Below are 19,257 nucleotides of genomic sequence, written 5' to 3'. Positions count from 1 at the left end.
TCATAAAGTTCCTCATTTACAAGAAAAAATAAATATTATTGCTCTACTTGTGTGGAGATAACAAGCATTGGAATGTTGTCTGCTAAAGACAAGAAAGCCTACTGTTATCCTCCAACTTCTTTGGTGCTCCTTAACCACGTTTCTTCTACTAATCCAATCCCAAATTCTCCGATCGAGCCAGTGCGATTCGTACTTCTTCATCGCCAACCACAACCAAACCATCTGCTACGCAAACTTTCAATCATGAACGACAAAGTTGACAAATTTGTTATCTTCCTGGCAAAGAGAGACGGCATTGACAAGCTTGTCAAAACCTTCCAGTAAGTCTCCAAGCTTGCGCACTGGCACGCCGAGGCCAAAAGGCCCGAAATCGCGCAGCGAGCCAAGCAGTGGGAAGTTGCCTCCCGGCTTAGCCGGAAGGCCTTTCGAACGGGCAGGTTTCTCACGGGATTCAATGCGTTGTGAAGCAGGCCTGGATCAACCCCTAAGCTTCGGTTCCTAGCTGTTCTTGCTAATGCAGAGGAGATGGTCTACTTCTTTTTCGACCATTTTCTCTGGCTGTCCAGAATCGGGACTCTGAGCCTGAATCTGGCGTGAAAGATGAGCTTTATATCGGCGTTTGGTGAGTCATTCGGGTACGTAACGATTTCGTTGCGCTGAAAGAGGGTGTGGAGGCGGAGAAGGTTGCTGCCAATCGCGGAGCCATGAATTATTTGGTGGATGGGTTAAACTAAAATTATTACTAGGAGATCAAATGATTAAATTTTTTTGTTACTTACATAATGTTACACAATAACAAGCCTGAAAGTAATAACTTAAAGTAAGAAATTTAACTATGAATAAAGCAAGTTTCAACTAAATTTAACAAATAAAACATTTAAAGTTGCAACTTATAGTAGAAAGAAACATACATCATCAATCTTGTCATAACAACTTAACAAATAAGAGAAAAAGTACATATTCAAGTTGTGCCCATCAATCCTTAATGGAATTGAAATCCTTTATTATTTCTCTGAATCAATCTTTTCGGCAAGCTCTTTTTTAATGTATACAACCATTGAATCTGCTAGAAATTCACTTTCCATCTTGTTGCGAAATCTTGTTTTAATAAGATTCATTGCTGAAAAAGCTCGTTTAGTAGTTGCTATAGAAACGAAAAGAGTCAATACAAGTCGAATTAATCAATCAAATAGTACCTTTTGAACCTCTTTGTTTCAACTAATTCCGAAGTAGTAGACATTTTTTGAACTGCAGACGAGACAGGACGAAGACTTTCTGAAAAGTGAAAGCGAGTTACTATTGTACCCCAAAAGTCGAAAAAAAAAATTAATAAACTACTCATAGGAAACCTAAAATAATAAAATATTAAATCTACTTTTTAAAAACGGATGACTACTTCTAGAAATCTAAACTAATCAATATAGACTACTCACTAGAAACTAATCAAATAAAAAGACTTATTAAGACGTGTGCGTCAGTGTGTGTTAGATTTGAAATATAATAATAATAAATTTTGATATTGATTAAAATAAATAATTTATTTAATATTTATTAACTCTTACTCTTTCTAAAAGTAATCATATTTTTCAGAACTTTTACTTATTGAATGGGCTATAACAATTAAAAATAATATAATAATCTAAATTATCAGTATTTTAAACCTTAAACAACTAAAACTCTCCCTATGCTAGAGCCCACCCTAACCTTGTTACTGCCTCCGCCGTTGGTTGCTGCCTTGGAGGACAAGTTTGTGGAGACGAAGAGCAAGAATTTGAGGAAGATTAGGAATGATAGAGTGATGAGATTAATGGTAGTAGCAGCTAATGTTGCGGATTTGGTAATCGGAATCGCGGATATCGAGCCTAATCCATTCTATAATCATGCATTCACTCTTGAGATTAGTGGTATGGTGTATGCGTGGTCTGGTTAGTAGAGAAACTGGCCTTCATAAGTGAAGTGATTAAGGTCTTGTTAATTGTGTTTGGAGTTCAAGTTTGTAAATTCAATATCTCTAATGCATAATGCATCGTTATATAAAGGATTAAGGGTGAATTACCTTAACTATTGAATCAGTTACAGTTTTATACTTCATTTTTAAAAAATGTCAATGTCATTCCTCATCTACGAATTTGTTACAATTTCATACATTTCGTCAGTTTAATGTCAATTCTTTCGTTAAATAGTGACGCGGCTTGAGACGGGCCCCACAATCTAATAAAAATTAATTAAATATTAAAAACTAAAATATATATATATATATTTTTTTTTTGCATGGGCGACCCACCCCTTATCCCCCTCACCCTTTCTTCCCCCAGCTTCTGTCTTCCCTCTATAAAATCCCCAAACCTAAAACCATAACCACCCAACCCATATCCCACCCTCCCCCCTCTCATCTCCATCCGTCTACACCTTATCCCTTATCCCCCTCACCATTTCTCTACGCCGATCACTACCCATTATCCCCGTCACCCTTTCTTTACGCCGATCACTACCCCTCCCTCCATCTTCTCTGCATGGGGACCCATGCCATGCCATCGCTTGACTCATTCCCTCCCTCCCTCTGATTCTGGCTACATCTCCAACCCAGATTCCACTTGCTCTGAGTCAACCCGTGAGCTCTAAACAGAGGGAAGTGGGTGTACTCTTTTGTGAACTTGTACTCTCCTATGAACCGTCGTGTACTTGATCCTAAAGACCCCTCGAAAGAAGATGGCGTTTTTGTTTTATCCCAAATGTGAATTGAGAATCTTCATGAACCTGATAGGATTGTGACTAATTTGTCTTCTTACCTTCACCGATTGGAGTTGTGGGTATTGGCTTACCAGAAAGTTTGCGCCAACGAGGTGGGTGCATATATGCCCTACAATGAAATACAGAGGGTTGGGGGGATTTTACAAATGGAAGACGGAAGCGGGGGAATAAAAGGTCAGCGGGATAAGGGATGGGTCCCCATGCAAAAAAAATTCATTAAAATGATTTTATTTTTTTAGTTTTTAATATTTAATTAGTATTTTAATATTTTAATAGATAATGGGTCCCATCTCAAGCTACGTAACTATTTAACGGAAGAATTGACAGCAAACTGACGGAATGTATGAAATTGTAACAAATTCGTAGATGAGGTATGACATTGACATTTTTTAAAGATGATGTAAGAAATTGTGACTGACCAAATAATTGAGGTAGTTTTATGTAATTTACCCAGGGATTAATTATGTTTGTGGGTGGTGTTTAATCATATGTTTAAAATCAACAACCCTCAGTCTACGGCACAAATCATATATTTATGTATATGATTGGAGCCGGCAAATATGAAATGTAACCTGAAAGTATATATTTACGTATATGTATATATATATATATCTATATAGCTATATATATATATATATAGGGAACTGTTATTGGCACTCCAAAAATCTCATTCTACACTCCTCACAAGTGTATTTTTCTTTCCAAATATAGAAAACTTGGGAGTGTAGAATGAGATTTTTGGAGTGCCAATAACAATTCTCTATATATATGATTTGTGATTGTTTGTGTGAATGAATAAATCAAAATCTTTCTTAATTTCTATATCCGCCTCACCGAATAGTCCCATAGTTAAGGTGAAGCGGTTAAATATTTTTTTGTTCGAATGAAGTTCGATCAAGGAAAATGCATCTACCATCCAAATGAACCAAGAGACTCAATCACATGACAAAATGTCTAGGGTATGAGCAAGAATCCTAATCATGGCGTACGCGTATGTAATTTGGGAGCTGTTTGATTCCTTCAAATTCTCTGTATATCATAATGGTGTATTGATGCATTAAAATTTTATTCACATTTTATCCTTTACAATAATTGCATAATAGGCTAAAAAGAGAATTCATCTCTATTAATCTCTATTAATTAATGAAATCCTATTTGTCAACCAAAAGATGGTGAAAAGACAACTTAGTCTTCTATCATATAAAAAAAAATGATGGGCAATAATGTAATTTCACAGGTCCAAATTTTACTGTTTTTTATTGAAGCTTCACCTACAAGTGATGCTAAAATATCTCTAATATTTAAAATAAAATAAAAAAACCAAAAACCTCTCACCCCCCCCCCCCCCCCCCCCCCGGGTTTTCTTTCTCTCCCCTTCTCATTTTCTAATAAAATGAGTTCATACACACAAAATGTGTAGGCAAATGCTAGTATTAATAATTTAAATTGGGTGTAGATATACAATACAATAAAATTGCCCCTTCATTTATTGTAAAATTGACTAATTCGTCAAAACTAAACGGCTGACTCACAACAATATCCAATGTCAAGATTCGAAGACATGCCAATGCCATGCATCAAGGTGACCGCATTTTTGCTCACCACCCTCAAGTGGTGGTAACGCTCACCACCTTATTTATCATCGTTAGATGTATTTGAATTTTAAGATTTGTGTTGATCCACTACACAAATCTCAAAATTCAAACTCATTTAACGCTGATAAATAAGATGATGAGCATACATCATAATTTATAATGATGAGCAAAAATGATTCCATTAATTAAATATAGAATTTGCTTTTTTCAAACTACTAGGTAAGTTCTCAAACATCTCCCATTTCTCTCTCCTCTCTCCTATCTCCTATCTCCTATCTCCTATCTCCAAGACATCTCCCATTTCTCTCTCCGTGTCTCCGCTACTATTCCCAGACATCTACCATTTCTCGCTTCTCTCTCCTCCCTTCTCTCTCTACTACCATTTCTCTCTTTTCTCTTCAGTGGCAGAGTCAAAAACTCATTCCAGGAGGGGCTTTTAAGATATATAAAAAAAAATTAAATTAAAGAGAAAAAAAAATTAAATTTTTTTCATTGGCGTGGAAAAAATTTATAAAACAAGAGTAATGTGGCCTTAAAATTTTATGAAGAATTTAGTATTAAGATGATTCTATTATAAGAGTAGAATTTAAATAAAAAAAAAAGAAGATTCAAAGAAAAATTTAAGGTCATAACTCAAAACTATTGTTATGAGATTTTACCTTGGTTTTATATGAACTGACATAAAAAGAAGTTACTTTTAATATGGTAAATAAGTTTGGTTTTATGAACTGATAGAAAAAGAAACTAGTTTTTATATGGTTTAGCTTAAAAAATAAAATATATACATAAAAAAAAATTAAAAAAAATAAAAAAAACTAGGTTTTATATGGTTTAGCTTTGAAAAAAGAAAAAGAAAGAGAAGGCTATTAGTTTCTAAAAACCAAAATAGGTTGTTGACAAACACAAGTTCCGCACCCATGAGGAGATGGTATAGTCAAATTCCACTCACCATTTGCAGCACTAGCTGTAAGGAGTGGCAGACACACAAACACACACATGTACATTTCAGAATAGGCCTAGGCCCAGCGGTCCCATGTGGCTCCGTCCCTGTCTCTCTCTACGACCTTTTCTCTCTTCTCTCGTACTACCATTACACTCTCTGTGTCTCCATTACTATTTCCAGACATCTACCATTGAACAAGACTTCGCTGCGAATAACCAATCACGTGTAGGCATATGTCTAAATTTTAATTTTTTAATCAAAACTCGGAGATAGTCGTAATAGGCCATCAGCAGCAGCTGATCTTTGAAGTTGTTTCCTCTACCATTTCTCTCTCCTCTGCCCTAATATCTTTCTCTTCTCATTTCTCTCTCCTCTTTCTACCGCCCTACTCCTCTCTTTACTACGGGAAACTTTTAATTGTGTTGTGAATACAGATAGTACATTACATATTTTTATGTAAGTGGTAATAAATTTTAATTTTTAAATTATTAACCTTTTAATATACATATCCTATCATTTATACGAAGACATGTTGTGTACCGTCTCATACAACGGTCACACTAAAAAATCTCTCATCTCTCTCCCCTCTATCCTCTCTACCACCATTTCTCTCTCATCTCTCTACCACCATTTCTCTCTCTACCACGACATCTGTCACTTCTCTCTCTACCCAGACATCTGCCATTTCTCTCTTTGCATGTCTATATATCTGCATGCAAACCATTTCTTGAGCATTCAAATACTACTTCCATTCGAAATATCAAATCTCACAAACCATATCATCATCAAGTACCTCTACCTCCCGATATATCTCCATCTCTACCTACCTTTGTGCATAATAAAATGAGTTTTGTTGTTAATACTACTTGGGATCATTACTTAAAGCCTTTTCTCCTTGCCGTTATAGTAACGTCAACCCAACGGCTCAAACTTCTGATAATTGGTCCCATCGTTCGAGATCACGATTCCGATCATGACCTAGAAGTCGCAAGACAAGAAGTTGCAGACGGGAAGACTAATAATAAGTACGACAACAACAACTTAGATTGGGCAACAATAATCATAGTGTTTTTCTTTACAACGGCGATTGGAATAACATTTCTCCCATTCCAAGGTCCCTCCACCCAGCTCCATCTCCCTGTAATCTTTTACTTTCTTGGACTATCAGTCTTACTTGCCTTCACTTGTATCTTGGTAAGCAAGTTTATTCACTTCATCTACTGTCCCGTAGGAATAACAATTACCCCGATTTTCCATCAACTTGGCCTCTTCTTTGGGGTCACAACCTTATTCATATCCATCTCCATCCCATTTCCTTTGTGGTTCAAATGTGCTGCCATATCTATCTACGTCATCACCTTCCTTCTTGTAGTTCTCTGCAATCTTCACTTCAATAAATATTACAAAACTCATGGTTTTAAGTATCTTAACCCTGCCATTGATCCTGCAATAGAATCATGCGGAGGCAGTACTATCACCATTAATGATCAAGCATGTACCAGTCGCATTGAGTGACGTGAAAAAACTGTCATGTAATTAGCGTGTGTGTGTATATTTATATACACATATATATACACACACGCTAATTAGTGTACTGTAATACTAGTAGCTTTCTCATATTTGTCGTAGGTTTTTCAAATGTCAACCGTTATTTATTCTGTTTGGGGTTTAGTTGTCTGCAGCCTCTCACTAATGCTATGTTTCATCAAATCTAGTTAGTTAATTAGTTACTTCTATATATTTCTTTTAGTGAACGTATTATAGATAAATTAAAGAACAAACGTTGCATTATATGCTCCTATCATTGAAGAAGATTGCAGCTACAACTGAAATGATGGACAACCGGAAGCCCTTTAACAAACTTACCAATTGTCCTAATAAAAGTCCATTACTTTCCACTTGAATATTCATTCCAATGAACTGAAATTTTTTTTTTTCAATCATTGAAAAACTTTCGAAACATCACTATTCTCAGAATTTAGATCCTTCATCTTAGTCTGGCAAATACCCAAAGCCATGGCTATTTGGTTCTACTATATACCATCTTCAAGAAGTTTCTTATACTCAAATTCTAAATTCTCATATATTGGTCATCTACATTCGACAAAAAATTTAGAGGAATTTGCATTGGAGATGACCCTTAATAAAAGGTTTTGGACCGACCTCTCTCTCCCCCTAAGAATAAACAATTTAACACACTAACGCTATCATTTGTAACAAAAAAATTAGTCATAACTATGTTTGTTCAAATTTATTTGGACTTATTTTACTCTGAACATGAGCGATACATGTTGTATTCAATCTAAATAGTTGTCAAAAGGACAACATGACGTAAAAAAACTATGTACGTCTCTTGAAACGACATCGTATGCAACCACTGTTATCGGGGGAAATTGAAAAGTCGTGTTACATCGAATGATGGGATTGGTGAGGGGGAAATTTGGAATATAACAAAACTATGGACCCTGTATAGAATATAATTACCTTTTTAAGTTTATGATAATTAAAAGTTGATATGAAGGTACTAATATACCCGTAATGACTAAAATCCTCCTCTTTTACTCTTAACCGTGAAGCCCCGTTTCTTTCAGCTTCCTAATTAGAATTGAATCAGCTTCATGAATAAGTTGGATTAGCTTTACTTGGACTAAGCACTATATAAATAGTGAAGCTAGCCTCCCTGTCCGCCTCCGCCGCTCCATTTTTTTGCAATTCGACTTTTGTCTTGTAGTTGTTGAACCCAATCGAGTTTATCCGCCTTCTGTTTCAGACAGTTGTTCACGGCGTGGGGCGTGGACTGACGAATGGTTGTAAATGGCAATAAAAAGACATTTGATCCTTATTTTATTTATTTATTTTTTGGAAAAACCTTACTATAAAAATATACTATACTTTCATATCAACTTTTGATTATGATTATCATAAAAATTAAGGCTTTTTATATTAGCACCCCACATTAAAATTTAATATCAAATGACTTATTTAGCCTACTATGCAATGACAATTTTGACCTTATTAGGTTAAAAAAAAAAAAAAAAAACAAGGGTTTTTAAAGACACTCTGAGTCAAGTCCAACTTGAAGAAGAAAAAAAGGCTGTTGAAGACTCTCCAACTTTCGTCTACAAGTATAAATGCACTTTTTGTAGGACTGAGAAACGTAACTAGTGTTGGCGGGGGTTTTTCGATTGGTTTGCTCGTTTTGCAGCCATGATAGATTGCATGCTTTTAACATATCATGTAGATATTGTGGAGTGGAAGGTCAACGCATGTACTTTGAGTGCCCAGTGCAGATACAAAATGAAACCCCTCCCATGACTCTAGGCCTTGCCACTTTTAGATGATTTGAAATCTTTCACCAAATTAAATGTTTAAATGGTTAGATTCAGTACCTGAAAATTAAAAAGAATGTTATAAGATTTGAAAAATATGAGGTGTATAGAAAATGTGGGGTGTATGTACAAAATATAAAGTTATATTGAGAATGTGGGGTGTGGGGGTATTATAAGAAAATATGTTGGGTGTATTAAGATAATTTTTAAGTGAAAAAAATGTAGAGTGTATTAAAAATGTAGAGTTTATTCAACAATTTATGGGGTGTTAATATATATAATAAACCAAATTTAAAAGGTGATACATTCTGTAAAAGTCCAAATTTTAATTATTTTCTCAATCTCCGGGTCGGCAGCAATCCAAACAAATCTGAGGGCCGAAGCGGAAGTGAGCGAGAGACGACTAAAGGGAGACTCGGCGGCAACGAGTTCATACATTGGAAGGATCTAAATAAGCGTTACAAGAAAAAAAAGACCCGCGTAAATCTACTCTCAGCCTGTCCGGCTTTTCCCACCAACCAAGCAGAGAGAAAGCGGTGCCGGAGAGACCAGACCAGATCGGATGGCGGACGAAACTGCGCACTCGCGGTATGTGAAGCTGACGAAGGATCAAGCGCCGGCCGAGGACATTAAGCCCGGCGAGCTCAATCAGCCCATCAAAGTTTTTCAGGTTTCTCTCTCTCCCTCTCTCTAGTCGGATTCGTTGAAATATCTATTAATTTGACATGGGTTTGCTCTGAAAACTCCGCAGCTAATATCCCATTTGTTTTCCTGTATGATTTTGTATCAAAGTCAACACAAGTATTATACATCGTTGTCATTCACGTAAATCAAACATAAAATCTCTCGTTTACATTAAAAAAATAAATACTATTGTTCTACTTGTGTGGAGATAACAAGCATTGGAATGTTGTCAGCTAAAGACAAGAAAGCCTACTGTTAGAAAATTATACAAAGAAAACAGATGACACAAAAACTACTGGTAGCGAGTCGCATGACACGTAGTCCAACCACAGAAGCTTGTATGCTATTATCCAAAGTCCTGCAACTTCTGTGGTGCTCCTTAATCTCTTTTCTTCTACTAATCCAATCCCAAAATCTCCGATCGAGCTTGCGCGATTCATAGTTCTTCATCGCCAACCACAACCAAACCATCTGTGCGCAACACACATTTTCAATCATGAACGACACAGTTGACAAACTTGTTATCTTCCTGGCAAAGAGAGACGGCATTGACAAGCTTGTCAAAACCTTCCAATACATCTCCAAGATTGCGCACTGGCACGCCGAGGCCAAAAACCCCGAAATCGCGCAGCGAGCCAAGCAGTGGGAAGTTGCCTCCGGGCTTAGCCGGAAGGCCTTTCGAACGGGTCGGTTTCTCACGGGATTCAATGCGTTAAGAAGAAGCCCTGGATCAACCCCTACGCTTCGGTTCCTAGCTGTTCTTGCTAATGCAGGGGAGATGGTCTACTTCTTTTTCGACCATTTTCTCTGGCTGTCCAGAATCGGGACTCTGAGCCCGAATCTGGCGCAAAAGATGAGCTTTATATCGGCGTTTGGTGAGTCGTTCGGGTACGTTTTCTTCATCGTTTTGGATTTCATTGCGCTGAAAGAGGGTGTGGAGGCAGAGAAGGTTGCTGCCTTGGAGGACACGTCTGCAGAGACGAAGAGCGAGAGTTTGAGGAAGATTAGGGGTGATAGAGTGATGAGATTAATGGCAGTAGCGGCTAATGTTGCGGATTTGGTCATCGGAATTGCGGATATCGAGCCTAATCCGTTCTGTAATCATGCAGTCACTCTTGGGATTAGTGGTCTGGTGTCTGCGTGGTCTGGTTGGTACAGAAACTGGCCTTCATAAGTGAAGTGATTAAGCTCTTGTTAATTATGTTTGGAGTTCAAGATTGTTAATTCAGTATCTCTAATGCATACTGCGTCATTATATAAAAGATTAATTATGTTCATGGATGGTGTTTAATCAGATGTTTAAAATCAACAACCCTTCTCTTCCACCATATACCATCTTCAAGGAGTTTCTTAGGCCCCTGAAAGGGTGGACTGACGTGATGAAGTCAAGCACTGATCACCTTTTAATTAAAAAAAAATAAAAAAATTTCTTAGACTCAAATTCTAAACTCTCATATATTGGTCATCTACATTCGACCAAAAATTTAGAGGAATTTGCATTTAAGATGACCCTTACTAAGAGGTTTTGGACCGACCTCTCTCCCTCTAAGAATAAACAATTTAACTCATTAATGTTATCATTTGTAATAAAAAAAAATAGTCATAACTATGTTTGTTCAAATTTATTCAGACTTATTTTAATCCAAAAATAAGCGACACGTTGTATCCAATCTAAATAGTTGTCAAAAGGACGACTTGACGTAAAGAAACCAAGTACGTCTCTTGAAACGAGCCACAATTTTCGTGGGAAATCGAAAAGTCGTATTACATCGAATGATGGGAATAGTGATGGGGAAATTTGAAAAATAACAAAACTATGCATGGACCCTATATAGAATATAATTACCCTTTTAAGTTTATGATAATTATAATTAAAAGTTGATATGAAAGTACTAATATACCCTTAATGACTAAAATTCCTCTTTTACTCTTAACCGTGAAGTCCTGTTTCTTTCATCTTCCTAATTAGGAATGTATTAGCTTCATGAATAAGTTGAATTAGCTTTACTTGTACTAAGCACTATAAAAATAGTGAAGACAGCCTCCCTGTCTGCCTCCACCGCTTCATTTTTTTGCAAGTCGACTTTTGTCTTGTAGTCGTCGAACCTGATCAAGTTTATCTGCCTTCTGCTTCGGACGGCTGTTCACGACGTGGGCCGTGGATTGACGAAGTTGAAAGGACAAAGATGGTTGTAAATGGCAGTAAAAAGACATTCCATCCGTATTTTATTTATTTATTTTTTTGAAAGACCTTACTATAAAAATATACTATACTTTCAAATCAGCTTTTAACTATGATTATCATAAAATTTAAAAGGTGATACATTATGTAAATGTCCAGATCCAAATTTTAATTATTTTCTCAAATCTCCGGGTCGGCAGCAATCCAAAAACATTTGAAGGCCGAAACGGAAGTGAGCGAGAGCGACTAATGGGAGACTCGGCAGCAGCGAGTTCATGCATTGGAAGGATCTAAATAAGCGTTACAAGAAAAAAAAATTTGACCCGCGTAAGTCTACTTTCGGCCAGTCCGGGTTTTCCCACCAACCAAACAGAGAGAAGGGGGTGCCGGAGAGACCAACATGGGGCACACATGCTTGTGATTAATTTAAGCTCCAAATTGCCAAAAGTGTGTCTTGAAAAGCAAAGAAAAAGTAAAGAAAATAACAAGAAAATTTATCAGATGACACGATATAGAGAAAGCTAGATATAATTTCTGGTACAAGGCAACACAGCCAGGATATGCAAATATTTTTTTTTAACTGTTGTTAATTATTGCTGTTGCTTACTTTTATTTTATGTTTCAATCAATATTTAAAGAATCTGACAAATATAGAAGACATGCAAAATGAAAAACAAACACTAAATGTTGCTTAGAATTCAAGTGTATATCAAAGAAAAATGAAATGAGATACAACTAGATAACCATAATAACTTTTTCAAACAATGAAACCACACCAAAACCGTTTAAAACAAAATCAAACCGAACCAAATAGTTTGGTTTCATTTCGGTTTTAATATCAAAATCGCATTGCACCACACCAAATCACAAAAACTTACGATTTTAGTTTCAATTTAACTTAAAACCACACAAAATCAAACCGCCCCCACTCTTACTCACAACAATATCCAGTGTTGAAATTCCAAGACATGGCAATGCCATGCATCAGAGCAACTCCAGCGTTGGAGCCCTCCCCCCTGGCAATACACTATTCAATCCACCTAATGAATAGTAACTGCCCTTAATGAACAGTAAGTAGCCCTGGCAATAGAATTTGCATCTCCACCGTTACACTTCAATAGCCCTGGCAATAAGCAATAAAATATTAGTATTTTTTTTTATTATAAAATAATACAAAATAATTTTAATTGTAATATCGGATAAGATTTTTAATCGTTCTCGGTGCGCCACGTGTCATTATCCGAAGTATTATTAAATAATACAAAATAATACAATGGATTCAAACGTAAGTGCACCTGTGGTCATTTTGTTGAAAAAAAATGGATTCAAACTTTGAGACAAAGAAAGGAATGTGATTGAAAGTAGTTGAGAAAATATGAAATTGTTGTGTAAGGTAGATGATAATGAGAAGGTATTTATAGAAAAGTAAAAACAATTTTTTTTACAATTTTTTTCAGATTTTTCAGATATTTTTTTGAATTTTTTTGAATTTTTTACATTTTTTTTTAAATTTTTATTCAATTAATTAATCTCTGCCGTTGGATATAAAAAAATTTGAATTCCAACGCTCCAGATTGTGCCACGTGTCACAACGATAACTTTTCAGATTTTTTAAACTATTTTTTCATTTATTTTTTAATTTATAAAGCATTTTAATATCCACCGTTGATCTCAGATCGAACGGTGGATATTAAATCTGACATTTTTTTTTTTTTACCGTTGAGATCTAACGGTCCACATTAAGTGACCGTTAGGATCTAACGTACCGTGGGAAGCCACGTGGCTTCCCAACGGTAACTGACAAAACCCTTTTTTCTCTGATTATTGTGTCGGGACGCGCCCCCACGCGCGAGTGGGGTGCACGCGCCTGACACAAAAAAAATTAAATAATACGCTGACGCCACCCTGGCGTCAGCATGGCGTCATCCTCACCTCGGGCTCAAGGCCTGGCAATCCCTCACGGGCCTGGCCCTCGGGCCTCCCCCATCCCCCGGCCTGCCTCACGCTGGAGGCCATCCACCGGCCCTCGGGCCTTTGTTCTGGAGACTGTCCCCCGAGCAATTTGCTACGGTGGGAATGCTCTCAAAGTGACCCTTATTAATTAAATATAGATTTTTTTTCAAATTACTAGGTAAGTTCCTAGACATCTGCCATTTCTCTTTCCTCTCTCCTCTCTGCAAGGCATCTCCTGATTCTCCCATTTATCTCTCCTCATCTCTCTATATCTCGAGAAATTTTTAGGTGTACTTTCACTCATAATGGTTTGATTTTTATTTATTTATTGAGGGTACAAAAAGTGAGGGTACACCATTATGAGTGAGAGTACACCTAAAAATCTCTCCTATATCTCGAGACATCTTCCGTTTCTCTCTCCTCTCTCTACTACCATTTATCTCTCTATATCTCGAGACATCTTCCGTTTCTCTCTCCTCTCTCTACTACCATTTATCTCTCTATATCTCGAGACATCTCCCATTTATCTCTCCTCTCTACTGCCATCTATCCCTTTATATATCCGAGACATCTCCCTTTATATATCCGAGACATCTCTCATTTCTCTCTCCTCTCTACTTGCCATTTATCCCTTTATATATCCGAGACATCTCTCATTTCTCTCTCCTCTCTCCTCTCTTACTACCATTATTCCCTCTATATATCTGAGACATCTCTCATTTCTCTCTCCTCTATCTACTACCATTTATCCCTCTATATATCTGAGACCTCCACTCTCCTCCCTCTACTACCACGACATCTGCCATTTCTCTCTCTTTGCCTGTCTATATATCTGCATGCAAACCATTTCCTGAGCATTCAAATACCACTTCCATTCAAACCATCAAATCTCACAAACCATATCATCATCAAGTACCTCTACCTCCCGATATATCTCCATCTCTACCTACCTTTGTGCAGAACAAAATGAGTTCTGTTGTTAATACTGCTGGGGATCAGTACTTAAAGCCTTTTTTCCTTGCAGTTACAGTAACGCCAACCCAACGGCTCAAACTTCTGATAATTGGTCCCATCGATCGAGATTGCGATTCCAATCATGACCTAGAAGCCGCAAGGCAAGAAGTTGCAGACGGGAGGACTAACAATAAGTACGACAACAACAACTTAGATTGGGCAACAATAATCGTAGTGTTTTGCTTTACTGCGGCGATTGGAATAGCATTTCTCCCCTTCCAAGGTCCCCCCGGTCACCTCTATCTCCCTGTAATCTTTTGCTTTCTTGGACTCTCAGTCTTACTTGCCTTCACTTGTATCTTGGTAAGCAAGTTTATTCATTTCAGCTACTGTTCCCCTGGAATAACAATTGCCACGATTTTCGATCAACTTGGCCTCTTCTTTGGGGTCACAGCCTTCTTCATATCCATTTCCATCCCATTTCCTTTGTGGTTCAAATGTGCTACCATGTCTATCTACATCGTCACCTTCCTCCTTGTAGTTCTCTGCAATCTTCACTTTAATAAATATTACAAAACTCATGGTTTTAAGTATCCTAGCCCCACCATTGATCCTGTAGTAGAATCATGCAGAGGCAGTACTAGCACCATTGATGATCAAGCATGTACCAATTGTATTGAGTGACGTGAAAAAACTATCATGTAATTAGTGTGTGTGTGTGTATGCACACACGCACACACTAATTAGTGTACTGCAGTACTAGTAGCTTTCTCATATTTGTCGTAGGTTTTTCTAATGCCAATCATTGTTTATTCTGTTTGGGGTTTGGTTGTCTACAGCCTCTCACTAATGCTATATGCTATGTTTCATCAAATCTAGTTAGTTAATTAGTTACTTCTATATATTTCTTTTAGTGAACGTATTTATAGATAAATTAAAGAACAAACGTTGCTTAATATACTCCTATCATTGAAGAAGATTACAGCTACAACTGGAATGATGGGCAGCCGGAAGCCCTTTAACAAACTTACCAATTGTCCTAATAAAAGTCTACTACTTTCCCCTTGAATATTCATTCCAATGAACTGAAACATTTTTTCAATCATTGAAAAGCTTTCCAAACATCACTATTCCGGAATTTAGATCCTCCATCTTAGTCTGGCAAATGCCCAAAACCATGGCTATTCAGTTCTACTAGATATCATGGCTGGAATAACAATTGCTCCGATTTACAATCTTAAGATAATTTTTAAATAAAAAAGCAAATGTGAAATTTACTAAGTATGCGAGATTTATTCAACGATTCATAAAATATTAATATAATAAGCTAAATTTAAAAGGTGATACATTCTGTAAAAGTAACCATTTTAATTATTTTCTCAAATCTCCAGGTCGGCAGCAATCCAAACAAATCTGAAGGCCGAAGCGGAAGTGAGCGAGAGACGACTAAAGGGGAGACTCAGCCGGGACGAGTTCTTACATCGGAAGGGCCTAAATAAGCGTTACAAGAAAAAAAGTTGACCCGCGTAAGTCTACCCTCGGCCAGTCCGGGTTTTCCCACCAACCAAACGGAGAGAAAGCGGTGCCGGAGAGACCAGACCAGATCGGATGGCGGACGGAACTGCGCACTCGCGGTATGTGAAGCTGACAAGGATCAAGCGCCAGCCGAGGACATTAAGCCCGGCGAGCTCAATCAGCCCATCGAAGTTCCCCAGGTTTCTCTCTCTCCCTCTCTCTAGTCGGATTCGTTGAAATATCTATTAATTTGACATGGGTTTGCTCTGAAAACTCCGCAGCTAATATCCCATTTGTTTTCCTGTACGATTTTATATGAATTGCGTTTCGGTTCAAACTTGTGTTGGTGGGATTTGGTTTGGATTGTTGAATTTTACCTTTTTTTTTGGTTTGGTTTGGATTGGATTGTTGAATTTTTGGCTGTGCTGAAGATAGAGAAAGTTGTAAGTTGATATGGGAAATATCTTTTCGATTCTCGTACAGCGATATGGTATTGAGTTTATGGGAACTACCTTTGGTTTCCATTAAGTTAGGTACTTTTTCTTTTTTGGGGGATTTGGCTTCCCGCCGAGCTTGCCTCATAAAAACACGGTCTACTCATAACACCATGCCCGTGCCTATTGTTACCTCTTCAGGCTTGACTGGGTTATTTTGTCCATGTGTTTTGTTTGGGCGCAATGTTGAGAGCCTACGAGACGATACCCCTTGGAACAGACCATGCATTTGTCATGCCGTGTGGTTGAGCACACTGCAATTAGTTTTTCCTGAATAAACTAAGAATCATAATGAACTAATTATAATAATTTGATTTGAATCCGATTTAATATTTCTCAATTACACATGAAGGTAGAATACGACTAAATTGTAGTACTAAATGACCACACTGTGATTAGTTAATTTTGCTAAACTCAAGCCCATTGCAATCACGAGTATTTTAGTGCACTTAGTCACATGTTGTTACAACTTCAGTTGTATGTCATGAATAAGTTTTAAGAGTGACTTTAATACTGATATGCCAAGATGTCAAAAGGTCTAAATCAGAATTAATGTTAAAAAAAAAAAAAGATAACAATAGTGTTTTCAACCGAAGAATCAATTGTGATGTAGCATTTTAAAAAAAAAAAGATAACAATATTAAATATTTTCTTACCCTTCTTATTATTACTTTTGCTCTGTAAATATTTATTATTGATTATTAAATAGTCGTATTTTGACATATCGGATGGTGATCAAAACTTTTAAATGTTAAAATGCTACATGTGATATTTTCTTTAAAGATGCTCTTAATAATTTTTCTTGACATATTACGATACTGTATTTTAAAAGGTTAAGATATGAATAAGTTCTAAGTAGAGTGAAAATTGGACAACGTCAGTAAGTTAGAAAATAAATAGGTCATATATAATCAGATATCAAAGTTAGCACAAGTATTGTACGTTGTCATCATTCACGTGAATCAAACATAAAGTCTCTCATTTACAAGAAAAAATAAATATTATTGTTCTACTTGTGTGGAGATAACAAGCATTGGAATGTTGTCTGCTAAAGACAAGAAAGCCTGCTGTTAGAAAATTATACAAAGAAAACAGATAACACAAAAACTACTGGTAGCGAGTTGCATGACATGTAGTCCAACCACAGACGCTTGTATACTATTATCCAAAATCCTTCAACTTCTGGGGTGCTCCTTAACCACGTTTCTTCTACTAATCCAATCCCAAATTCTCTGAGCCAGCGCGATTCGTACTTCTTCACCGCCAACCACAACCAAACCATCTGCTACACAAACTTTCAATCATGAACGACACAGTTGACAAACTTGTTATCTTCCTGCCAAAGAGGGACAGCATCGACAAGCTTGTCAAAACCTTCCAGTACGTCTCCAAGGTTGCGCACTGGCACGCCGAGGCCAAAAGCCCCGAAATCGCGCAGCGAGCCAAGCAGTGGGAAGTTGCCTCCGGGCTTAGCCGGAAGGCCTTTCGAACGGGCCGGTTTCTCACGGGAGTCAATGCGTTGAGAAGAAGCCCTGTATCAACCCATACGCTTCGGTTCCCAGCTGTTCTTGCTAATGCAGGGGAGAAGGTCTACTTCTTTTTCGACCATTTTCTCTGGCTGTCCAGAATCGGGACTCTGAGCCTGAATCTGGCGTGAAAGATGAGCTTTATATCAGCGTTTGGTGAGTCGTTCGGGTACGTGTTCTTCATTGTTTTGGATTTCATTGCGCCGGAAGAGGGTGTGGAGGCGGAGAAGAAGGTTGCTGCCTTGGAGGACAAGTATGCGGAGACGAAGAGCGAGAGTTTTGAGGAAGATTAGGGGTGATAGAATGATGAGATTAATGGCAGTAGGGGTTATGTTGCGGATTTGGTCATCAGAATCGAGCCTAATCCCTTCTGTAATCATGTAGTCACTCTTGGGATTAGTGGTTTGGTGTCTGCGTGGTCTGGTTGGTAGAGAAACTGGCCTTCATAAGTGAAGTGATTAAGGTCTTGTTAATTGTGTTTGGAGTTCAAGTTTGTAAATTCAGTATCTCTAATGCATACTGCATCGTTATATAAAGGATTAATTATGTTCATGGGTGGTGTTTAATCATATGTTTAAAATCAACAACCCTTCTCCTCTACTCAGGGCTGGACCAGACCCAGTGCGGGCAGGACGACCGTCCGGGATCCAAAAAAATTAGGGGTACCAAAATTATTAGTGTGGCATATTTATATACGTTTTCATAGGAGTATAAATTTATAAAATTTGGTTTAATGATAAAGAAAGTTAACTAGATCCGATGATTTTGTTGTTTAAAATTAATGAGAAGATATTGGGTTCAAAACATCATGTGTGCATATTTGAATTCCAATTTTTACAAATTTCTTTTCATAACAGTATAAATTTATAAAATTTGGCTAAATGATTAGAAGTTTAATTAGAAGCAATGATTTTTGTATTTAAAATTAACGAGAGGTCCTAAGTTCGAAATGCTATGTGCATGTTTATTTTTTTTAATTTTTACGAATTTTTGTTTGGTTGTTAATTTATTTTTAATTACTAGCTAGCAACTATGTGGGTCTATTTTTTTAACATTCGTTTCAATTCAAGTCTAATCTTCAACAAAAGGTAATACACAGACTAAATTTTTAGACCAAATTTGCAAATCATACTCACGATTTACACAAAAACACTTTAAAAGTTCAGATGGAAGACGAAACTCATAATCTATCTACTTGTAAGTTTGAAGTTTTTGGGTTTCCTTCTCTATACATAATAAATTAGTTTTTCCGTGTTTCTAAATTACTAAGTTTGAAGTGTTTTTCTAAATATAATTTTATCAGTATCTTACGTGTAAAAACAAATAATTTT

The 19,257-nt window shown here is 36.9% G+C and overlaps 1 protein-coding gene and 2 pseudogenes across 2 annotated transcripts; all 3 read left to right on the top strand.

The window, feature by feature from the left end:
* The first annotated feature begins 164 nt into the window (after positions 1–164).
* Positions 165–1,987, top strand: LOC137733378 (peroxisomal membrane protein 11B-like; annotated as a pseudogene).
* Positions 1,988–9,463: 7,476 nt separating this feature from the next.
* On the top strand, positions 9,464–10,573 carry LOC137733277 (peroxisomal membrane protein 11B-like). Its single transcript, XM_068472419.2, has one exon. The coding sequence runs from the start codon at positions 9,799–9,801 to the stop codon at positions 10,474–10,476; it is 678 nt and encodes a 225-aa protein (XP_068328520.1). The 5' UTR covers positions 9,464–9,798; the 3' UTR covers positions 10,477–10,573.
* Positions 10,574–15,659: 5,086 nt separating this feature from the next.
* Positions 15,660–18,478, top strand: LOC148695992 (peroxisomal membrane protein 11B-like; annotated as a pseudogene). The gene has a single exon (XR_015964186.1). The product of XR_015964186.1 is annotated as a peroxisomal membrane protein 11B-like (transcript).
* The last annotated feature ends 779 nt before the right edge of the window (positions 18,479–19,257 follow it).

The sequence above is a fragment of the Pyrus communis genome, chromosome 7, assembly GCF_041283825.1.
Source record: "Pyrus communis isolate YQ-2024b chromosome 7, ASM4128382v1, whole genome shotgun sequence".
Classification (NCBI taxonomy): Eukaryota; Viridiplantae; Streptophyta; class Magnoliopsida; order Rosales; family Rosaceae; genus Pyrus; species Pyrus communis.
This window is presented reverse-complemented; position numbering and strand designations above follow the sequence as displayed.